This window comes from Dipodomys ordii, unplaced genomic scaffold, assembly GCF_000151885.1.
Source record: "Dipodomys ordii isolate 6190 unplaced genomic scaffold, Dord_2.0 Scaffold10, whole genome shotgun sequence".
NCBI lineage: Eukaryota > Metazoa > Chordata > Mammalia > Rodentia > Heteromyidae > Dipodomys > Dipodomys ordii.
The window spans coordinates 2,793,510-2,801,707 of NW_012267226.1; the positions used below are offsets into that span (position 1 = coordinate 2,793,510).

Here is an 8,198-nt window from a genome sequence, read left to right on the forward strand (position 1 = left end):
GGCTCAAGTGGTAGAGCGCTAGCCTTGAGCTGAAGAGCTGAGGGACAGAGCCCAGGCCCAGAGTTCAGGCCCCATGACCGGACCCCCCCCCAACAAACAAACAAACAAACAAAAAGCCTCTCAGGGGCTTGATATTATTTCCCTTCATTTCCCAGAGAAGAAACCCAAAGCTCACCAACTGGCCCAGGATCACAAAGCTAAAGAGTATATTGTGAGCATTGGAACCCAGATCTGGCTGCCTGTAAAGCTTGTATATTTGACATCCAGACCAGCTACACGTGGCTAACTGAATTCTAATTAATTCAAATCCAAAAGAATTAGAATAGACAATGTTTCCACCACACTGGCCACCAATAGCCATATATGGCTTGTGGCTACTATATTGGATCCAGACAAAAGTTCTTTTGGGCTACATGGGTTAGTTCTGCCTTAATTGGACACCATTTGTCTTCCTGCTCACCACCCCTTCCTTGCCCAACCTGAACCCAGAAGTAGTGTTCTGAATGCTTCAGGCTAGAAGAGTATTCTTTTAGAGTCTTTCCTGCTCCTGATATGTCTGCTGGGGTAGCTGTTATTTTTTCAGCATGGGAACTGTTAACCCTGAAAATTTCACATATGATTTCACTCATAATCATTCTTAGCAATAGCTATTCTGTACCAGCTACTGGCCATATTTGACACATCATTAAATTCTTGCAATAACCCTATGAAGCAGGCATTGCACTCCCTGTTTCATCAAGGAGGAACTGGAGGGTCATGCAAGTTCAGTAACTGGTCAAACATCATACTGTTCTTAAAGCCAGGATGCCAGGCCAAGTGTCTACTTGAGGTCTGCATTCTTCTCATCAGCTCCTCCAAAGTTTGGTTTCCCGGATAGCCCCAAAGGGTTTAATTCCCTTCTGCCTGGGGCTTGGGAGTATAACAGGTCTAATAAGATCCATATGCTTATGGTCTCACCTGCTTTTAGTTCGATCCAGGCCTGCTAAAGGAGCCTACATCACTGTTTGGCCTCTGTCCTTTTCTTAGGCTGCCAACTGCTCCCCTGACAGATTCCAAGGCCTTGACGGGAGGCCAGATGGGAGCTCACACTCCTGCCTTGGGTCCTCATGAAACTGCCTTCTTGGATTCTTTTACAGAGGCAAACACAAAGGAGCAGACACAGGCTAGCCTTGAGCCTACAACATGGCTAGCTGAGCTGCTGTTTATTCCCTTCTGCCTCTGCTCCCTGGGGTACCACCTCCTTAGGCTTCTGTCTTCCTGTAGTCTGGAAGGTGGGAGTGGAAGGAAAGGAAAGGCTGGGGGTGGGGGACATTCCACTGGAGGAGGCCCTGTGTGGGAGTTCCAGATGAGTTCCATTATTTGTGAATGGGACCCGTTTGTTTATCTCTAAGGCAATAAGCCAGGTATTTTGTTAGTCTTATAAACAGGAGTTGTAGGGTTACTAAGCGCAGGTTACTCGGTACATCATGAACTCCAGCCATGTTTAGGTTGATGTAAACCTCTTATCAGCACAGCTGAAACCTGGCATTTGCTCCTAGAGTTGGATTCCTGAGAGGAACAAAAGCAATCCCATCATTATGCAACTAGGGGTGAGCCCTGAGGAACAGTAGCTTGGGAGGCAAATTCCTGGCTAGGATTTAAAAAAAAAAAAAAAACTGTTTCCATAGGCTAGAGTCTTCTGGTCTGTCTAGGAAGGGCTAGGTCTGACATCCCCTGGCTTATCTGTGAGCCTACAAGCTGAACAACCAACCCTATTCTCACAGGACTTGACTTTTTCCTGTTGAGGCCCAATTCCACAATCTGAAAATTGGGATGAATGAAGTCTTTTCAAAGACTATATGAAACCAAAAGATGCCAGTGAAGACTTGAGGTTGAGAATGGTCTATGGGCCCACATTAACCAGGTTAGACTGAGGCTGAGTGACAGACCAGGTGATAGTCACTCAGGGGAAAGCAAAGAGAACTGGTATAAATTGCTACATAAAAGCCAGACTGAGATAGCCTAACCTTAGGAGTTTCCAGTACTAAGGCTGCCTCCAGCCACAGTTTAGGGAACTCAAATGATTATCTCTAGATCTTGCACAGCCATCAGGCTAAGCTGGCCACACAGGCATTTTGCTTAAAGGTGATTATTAGACATGAAGACATCTGATTTTTTTCTTGGCCACCAACTATCTCAGGAGATAATTTGTGTCATGAGAGCTACCAGCATTCTGTGGTCCCATGTTGTTTTCAGCACCTCACTACAGTTGATCTCCCTTATTTCTAGTAGTCTTGATCAGAAGCTCTCCTATCTTCACCCTCTCCTGCTCCTAGTTAGCTCTTCTGAAAGATAGAAATATAGGAGTGATGCGCAGTTCCCCAGTGGGAGGACCAGGAACTATGCCAGCTTGTGAACTTGAGTCTTCTAAACCCTGACTTCTCTACCCATTCCCTGGGCTTGCAGTCATCCAGACAGTAGGTCAGGAGCTAGGTAAGGAAAAGGTCAGATGGCTTGCTCCACCATTTGGTACCTGTTTTTTTTACTTCTCTACTCACTATACAAGCACAGATTCTCCAGAATGTGAATGGAACCCCAACACCATAGGCAACCCCTAAAAACATTAGTTTTGGTGGGAACCCAGTATCTGCACCACCAAGGGTGATCAAGAAACCCTGCTTTTGGGATCTCAAGTCCTTAACTTTCATTAGGAAAAGGTGGCATTTTCTTTAGGGGATCTCTTCCTATGTTGGTATACCCTGGAATAGAGAAACAGGCCCAGCAAGCTGGCAGCAGGTAGCCCTTTGATTATTTGAGCTATGAACAAGAATTCCCTCCAAGGTACTCCTGCTGCTCCTATGTTACCCAAAGTCTATCTTGGGAAATCTTGGGAGGCCAAGCCTAGGCCAAGCACATTTCCAGAGGCTTCACCCTAGCCAGAAGGCAATGAGTCAAGCTCTGGGTGCCCCGACTCTTTTTGGAATTGCTTTAGATCTTGGGACAGTGACAGGAAGAAGTTGGAGCCAGAAGCAAAGGAACAAGTCAGAAGTGAGAGGAGGAAAGAGCCAGAGCGACTAGGCAATAGTTTACCTTGCCTGGTTCTCCACACAACAAAGAGCAATACCACCTCTCCGATGCACACACATATAAAACTACAAGAAGTCAGCCTTAAACATTTGAAACAGGGAAAAATTAAAAAGAAGGTCTTGCCAGGCCCCAGTGGCTCACATCTGTAATCCCAGCTACTCAGGAAGCTGCGATCTGAGGATCGTGATCTGAAGCCAGCCCAGGCAGAAAAGTCCCCATGAGACTTTTATTTCCAATTAACCACTCAAAAACCAGAAGTGGAGCTGTGGCTCAAAGTGGTAGAGTGCTAGTCTTGAGCAAAAGAGCTTAGAGATAGCACCCAAGCCCCAAGTTCAAGCCCCACAACCACCACCACCAAAAAGTTCTCTCAGCTAAATAGGATGGCAAGGCTAAAAAGCAATAGCTGACATTTCAGTTTGGCCACATAAAACCCATCCATTCTAACAAATGGGTTACCAAAGGTAAATGCAGTGAAAAGCTGCTTACTCTGTACCAGGCACTAAGTCAGATGCTTTCCATACTCTGCTTAAATCTTCAACACAATGCTTGAACATGAGTGTAAATTCTATTTTGCTGGTGAAGAAGCTGAGGTACAAAGAGATAGGTAACCCCCCCCTCTCTCTTTCGCCTGTTTCACTTCAAAGTCTATGTTTCTGGTCATCACGCTATCTCCCATCTTTGTTGCTACATCTGTGAAGTTGAGCCAAAACAAACCCAAAGCATGCAAGCAAGGCTGCCCCTGGCATTGTCTATGCCCCTGGCATTCTACCTCTGGATGTTTGGATGTTTTCTTTGGGAATACTCAACGTCTTTGGTCATACTGACTGTGGGAGACACAAAGGATGGGAAAGCCTCATTCATTTGCTTGTAAGATGAGCAGAACAAATGTACATGTAACCTTGTCTTTTACCACAACTATACAACTAGCGAGGCCTATATCTGTTTATCATCCGAACCAGGACACTCTTGGCCTTGAAAAATGACCATTAATAATTATGCTGCAATAGTCATGAACTGGGACAATACTGGAAGCACCAGCCTATGAGATCACTGTAGTCATAAAGTATGTAAATGATATTTATCCCGGAGGACAGAGGTAAGAAGGAAATGAAATGGCTGTGATAGCTGTTCCCTGAAATGAGCCCCCAGGAGCCTGACATCTGGGAATGCTCCATTCTGCTTTGGGGAAGATGAGCTCCACTCCTTGACTCTCTGTGGTAAGAAGATTAAAAGCTCTGCTTACTTCCGAGATATCGGGAAGAAACCAAACCTGGGGAACTGTTCAGCCTGACATTCTGTCCTGCGCCAGGTTCACTTAGAGGACGATTAGCAGAAGCAAGATGTAGACAGAGTTGATAGACTCTTCCAAGGTGGTCCCTCCTTTCAGAAAAGCCCCCTTTGTCTGAACTCCTTCACTGTGACACCAGATAAGAAGGTAGAAGGCAGAGGCCTCTTTTGTCAAGGGATTAAGTGAACTCAATTGTATAGAGTTCTGGAAAACTTCACTGTTACTTAGCAGTGACACCAGCCTCAAGCATAGCTAATTCTTTCTTGCAGCTTTGAAGGCAAAGATAGTTTCTTCCAAGAATAGGGCTTCACACTTTGGTTGGGCAGTTTGGATATGCCCACATAGGACCTATCCCACAACATAGACAAATGCAAGAGATCCTTTGCACAGATCCTCCCTGTGCAAAGATACAGCATGGTACAATAGCAAAGAATGTTGGACTCAGTGTTGGGTTGCAAGTACAGCCCATCACTTACTTAGCTGGGGAAGCCACGTGTGTTTTCCCTCTGCTTCCCTCTCAGGCATTTCCATTGATTTCATGCGAGTAAACCTATTCTGTGCATTGAACATTCTCAGAGAATGTCTGCGCCTTCCAGCAGATGGGATCATCATGAAGCCATCTCACAGATAGTTACCTGGTCCAGGTGACTTGCTACTTCTTAGATGGTTAGTCTCTTATTGTTATCATTACCTCCTTCCCGGATTAGTTTAAGATACCCCAGAGTACCTTCCATCTGTGTGAATGAAATCCCCAGGAGACTCTTTGCAAGTTACATGGAAGGAGCTGGCCAGATCTTGGGGCACCAGGATTTGATTGTCACTCTTTTCTCTGTTGAACTCATGGACCCATTTTAGGGAGCCCAGGGGACTGGAGCTGAGAATCTCAGTGGCTGGTCCGAGGGCCAGTGAATAATCATAGAAATAGCTGTGCCTCAGCTGCTCCTTTATCCAACTAGGAATAAACAGGGGTGAAGATGGGCTGGGACAAAATGAGACCAAAGGGGAGGAATTCAAAATGGTCCAGTTGAGTGAAGAGTAGACCTTCTGGGGAAAGAACAGAGGCATCTCATATGTCTGGTACCTGTTCTGATGTCCTCTCTTTCCAAGTTGCCCAGTTGGGTGGTGGCAGTGTACGGTCCAGAAACCTGTCTATATGGAGGGGGAGTGGATGGGACAAGCATGAACCAGGCTGTCCAACTAACTAGCTGTTCCATGAGAATAGAAGTCGACCATGGAGCAGCAAGCCTGGATCTCAAGAAGTGAATCATATAACGCACAGAAACCATCTGTCCTATTTCAGTGGCTTGGGAATCCTGGAGCCTTGGATCCGGTACATGGCTGCCAGTGGACAGCTGGGATGTCTAGAGATGCCAAGGGTGTCCCCGGGGGAAATCCTTGGTGTCTCCAGTGTGCAGGTGATGAGCTGGCAGAGTGAGATGTTAGAAAGGACGTGCTGGCTCTGAAGCTTGAAAAGTTGACTTGTCCTGACACTTCCCTACATTCTTTGCTGGCTTTTCTACCTCTTGGTTCATAGGCAGATGCCAGAAACTGTTCTATACAGGAGAAACACAGTTTTCATCTCTGGGTTTGCAATGAATGTATCATAACTTCTTTGTGGAGGAGCCTCCTGGAGTCAGGTATGGTGGTTCTAATAAGGTCCTAATAATGAAATCTTTGCTCACCCTTCTCCTGCACCTTCTTCTCTCTAGCACTTTTCTGGGGAAATGGAGTCAGCTGTTGCCTCTTTCTGATCACAGAGTAGGGCAGAGAAGCAAATAGGAGATCAAAGTATACCCATACCTCCGCTGTCTAACTGCCCTGATAGCTCAGAGTTGCCTTGCCATGCTCTGGGAAAAGCCAATATCACAAAAGGAAGCCGGAGAGCAGGCAATAGCGGAGGAACAATGAGATAGACCTCTCTCCCACATGCTTCTCCATCTGTTTCTCATGAAGCTTCCATTCCCAGTCAAAGAAGGTGGAGAGATCAGGCTTTTTGCCTTTGGTATGACATGTTCTGCAAAGATGATGCTGATGCCCTTACCACACTCAACAGTGCAAGCCCAAGCCTAGAATGAGGTTCCTGGCCAAGGATGCTATCACTTCAAAAATTAACTGAGCTCTTGTGGTGCCAAAATCTCTGTTTCAGGAAACAGTGACCTCTAAGCAGGTCAGTTGTCTAGCTTGTATATCTCTAGCTCTCTAGAAAGAAAGAATTGAGGAAGAGAAAATAAAGCTCTCTCCTTGAACTTGCATCCGTTTTCCTTTTGGGAAGATCTTTGTCCAGTCATTGAAGAGAAGTATTGAGACTTCTTGCCAAATCACTACCATTTTTTGCATCTACTTAGAAATAGTCCAGCTACAGTAGCAATCTCTTGGGCTCAGTTGTTCTATCCTAGCGAATTGAAAGCTGAGTCTTGGCTCAGCGGGGTGGATGGAGTCCAGCTCAGGCTCCTCAAGAGATATTAAACGGTACAGGTTCATCCTCACCTACCCTCTCTCCCTTTTTCATGATACTTCAGATATCCAGGTTGAGCCCCGAGGCAGAAATTCTGTTCCCTTCCTTTCTTGGGCTGGATGCTGGCACTGCCAAGTTCTTCTGGGGCTGAGAGCCAGGTTGGCAAGGTAGTCTATGCCCCCTTGATCAGAACCAGCTGGGCACACAGAAGTTAAGCAGCCCCTTTCCGGGTTCAGTTCCCTCCAGACAATGTCTTCTACTTAGTGCAACCTTAGTTCTGTGCCCAAAGGAGTCAAACCCACACTTCTTTCCAGCTCAGTTGCCTTTCCCTGGAAGTCTCTCAGATCAGGAGGCAGTAGCCTGCGTGGGGGAAGTGTGTGTGTGTGTGTGTGTGTGTGTGTGTGTGTGTGTGTGTGCGCGCGCGCGCGCACGCGCGCGTTACTCTTCCAGAATGTTCAATTTTTATCTCTGTTGGGAGAGGCAGGTGCTTAGTGGGATATGCTCCAACTCACATTCAGCTCCTTAGTCATGTGCTATGAGAGATCGGGGATGAGAGAAACAGGCTCCCTTCTAAAAACTGGAAGGGATTTGGGGCGAGTGTTGGAGAATGAGGACGGCAGAACAGAAGTGAAGACAGAGAGGGACGTCAGCTTGGCAGTAGGCTGGGGAGAGCGAGGGGTTTTCCTCCGAGGGACTGGGGAAGGAAGAATGGAGAGGTAGGGGCTGGGAGGCGCGTCGAGGGGCCATCAGACAGTCTGCCCGGGGAAGGCTTTCGAATCCTACCTGCAGATCGGCCCCATAGAAGGAAGCCATGGACGCGTCGGCCACCAGCAGGGTTTCCACGAAGCGCGCCTCGGACACGAAGCGCTTGGTCCTACTGGTGCTTCGCAAGGGTGGCGGCAGATCCCCGGCGCCTCCGGCCTCTGCGCGCTGCTCCTCTCCGTCCTCGGGGTCCCCGTCTCCCGTCTCCTGACTCTGTTCCTTCCCCCTCGCCACCTCCCACTCGGGTCCTCGAGGGAGGGGAAGGGCTTGGTCCGGGGCGAGCTCGGGATCCCCGCGGCGCCCCGCGAGCCCCCAGCGCTGCAGGACGTGCGGCTGGTCCAGGGAGTCCCCGGTGCCCCGCGGGTGGATGGCGAACTCCTCGCCGGCCACCAAGAAGGAGCCGCTCAGCCCGCGACACAGGCTGACGGCGGCCAGCGACTCGGGCTCCCCGTTCACGGTGCCCGAGAAGAAGCAGCCGCGCAGTCCCGGCTCGGCCCCGGCCTCCCCGCCCGAGCCCCCGACGAGCTCCACCTTGAACTCGGGAGCCAGGAAGCTGGCGTCGGGCGCCAGGCGCAGCTCGAAGCCCGCGCCGAAGGCGGACAGGTGGAGCACGAGCTCGCCGGCGCG

At 48.6% G+C, this 8,198-nt stretch overlaps 1 protein-coding gene across 1 annotated transcript in view; it reads right to left on the reverse strand.

Annotated features, from left to right (window-relative positions):
* The window catches only part of Adamts8 (ADAM metallopeptidase with thrombospondin type 1 motif, 8), a gene marked incomplete at its 5' end in the record, with an annotated part of 20,523 nt that extends 12,325 nt beyond the window's left edge, over positions 1-8,198 (reverse strand). The window contains one exon of the mRNA XM_013009454.1: positions 7,593-8,198. Within this exon, the coding sequence (XP_012864908.1) occupies positions 7,593-8,198 (606 nt within the window). The remainder of the gene's footprint in view (positions 1-7,592) is intronic.